At 40.3% G+C, this 2,175-nt stretch overlaps 1 protein-coding gene across 1 annotated transcript; it reads right to left on the reverse strand.

The window, feature by feature from the left end:
• Positions 1–335: 335 nt before the first annotated feature.
• Positions 336–1,094, reverse strand: LOC138870550 (kinesin-like protein KIN-14N). Its single transcript, XM_070148366.1, has one exon. It carries the CDS (start codon positions 1,092–1,094, stop codon positions 336–338), a length of 759 nt encoding a protein of 252 aa, XP_070004467.1.
• Positions 1,095–2,175: the final 1,081 nt, after the last annotated feature.

Genomic DNA, 2,175 nt, shown 5'->3' on the forward strand with positions numbered 1-2,175 from the left:
TGTCTTACCTACCTTTATAATCCAATGATCTCACCTTTCTTCCCATTTCCAAAGGAGACATTACCTCCCTTTAAGTCCTCAAGTGAAAGAAACTGGTTCTTGCTTCCAGTCATATGTTTTGAGCAACAACTATCCATGTACCATATTTGGCTGCTTCCCTTTACTTGGACCTACAAAAAGAAATCAGGGGTTAGTCTTAGGAACCCAAACTAGTTTGGGCCCCTTTCTATGGGCAAAAGGGATAAATCAGATTCCTTCTAGTCCACCCAGGCAGCCTATTTTTTTCTTGAACAAAAGTTTTGTTCTTTTGACTGGCCTTTTCTTTTGCATTACATTCATTTTTTGTAATGGACAGTCTTTCCACAATGTGTGCAAATTGTATTTTCAGGAAGAGTGAGGTACTTGCTTTTAGGATCCCACTTAGGTGCTTGAGTCCCATAACCAAGTCCTTTTTTGTTGCTACTATGATGTTCTTGTAGCCAGGAGAGTGCATCAGAAGCCTTGTTCCATTTGCAAGTTCTGTCTAGTTCATGTTTTACCTTCCCTAGATCTTCTTTTAATACTTTTATCTTCTCATCTTTCCTGTACAGCTCATCCTTCATTTTTCCTAAGTTTTCTTCTAGGGTAAGATGAGTGTGATCACCTTTTTTCTTTCCTGTTCCTAGTTTCAGTTTTAAGTTCTCAAACCTAAGTTCTAAGACACTATTGTCAAGTTCAAGAACCTGGTTCTTCAACTCAGCATTTTCACTTTTACTCTCATTAACCTTAGACTCTAGATTTTTGCACTTGGCTTTTAGGATCATGCATTCCCTAGACAGCTCTTGCTTCTCATTGTTAATTATCTCAAACTCATCAATAAAGTCTAGTAGTAGCTCACACAACCTTTCTTTAGACAGGAATTTAATCTTGTCTTTGAGATGAAGAATACTTACCTCTTGTTCATCATCTGATTCTCCGATAGCCATAAGTGCATGTTCATCTCCAGCTTCATCCTCTGAGTCCTCATTGATGTTTCTCTCCAGGCAGCAACCATAGCCTTTGTTGATCCTTTGTCCCTTTTTGGTTGAACCTGTTCCTTCTTTCTGCTCCTTCATTCAACCCTTTCCTTCTTCCACTCAATTTCCTATTAAGGGCATTTCTTGATCATGTGATCAGTCTTACCACACTTGTAGCAGCCCTAATTGGTCTGTTTCTCAGGAGCCCTTGGTTTGTTGAAGGTTGTACCTCTTGAAGAACCCTTTCCTCTCATCAGGTACTTTTTAAAGTCTCTAGTGATCATAGCCATTTCATCATCCTCCAGATCTGATCCTTCAGCAATTCTGAGAGCCAGACTTCTTTCCTTCTTGGGTGCATCCATTTTCATAGTTTTCCTTCTCAGTTCATAAGCAGTAAGGTTTCCAATAAGTTCATCCAGCTTGAGGGTAGCAATATTTTTTGATTCCTGAATAGCAGTGATTTTGCTTTCCCAAGAGACTGGTAGAACCCTTATCAAAATCTTCTCAACCTTGTCTTCTTCTAGAATAATCCTTCCAAGAGATTTAAGTTCATTTGTCAGGGTGGTGAACCTTGTATACATCTCTTGGATAGTTTCTCCTTCCTTCATGGTGAATTTCTCATACTAAGAATACGGCAGTGTTCCTCTGAATGTCTTCACTTGAGGTGTTCCTTCTTGAGCCACTTGCAAAGTGTCCCAGATTTCCTTAGCAGTGGTACAACTTTGAATTCTACTGTACTCATCTGGACCTAGTCCACACACAAGACATTTCTTGGACTTAGCATTCTTCTCTCACTTCTTCAGGTCTTCAGCAGTGCAGTCAGCTCTAGTCTTTGGCACATCCATTCCTTCAGCATTCTTCTTTGTAGTTGCTAGAGGGCCATCAGTGACTCTGTCCCAGAGTTCATAGTCTTCTCATATGATGTGATCTCTCATCCTGTTCTTCCACCAAGAATAGTACTGACCGTTGAAAAGTGGAGGCCTAGCAGTGGATTGCCCTTCCCAGTTTTCAGGTGGTGCACTCATGTTGATCTTTTCCTAAAGTGTTAGCCTCTTCAAGGATAACCCGCTCTGATACCAATTGATGTTTTAAGTGTTAATACCACAAAACAGGGGGGTGATTTGTGTGGTACCCAATTTTCGATCTAAAAGAACCAGGTTCTTCTGGGTGTTCTAACTAC

This window comes from Nicotiana sylvestris, chromosome 6 (genome assembly GCF_000393655.2).
Source record: "Nicotiana sylvestris chromosome 6, ASM39365v2, whole genome shotgun sequence".
Lineage (NCBI taxonomy): Eukaryota > Viridiplantae > Streptophyta > Magnoliopsida > Solanales > Solanaceae > Nicotiana > Nicotiana sylvestris.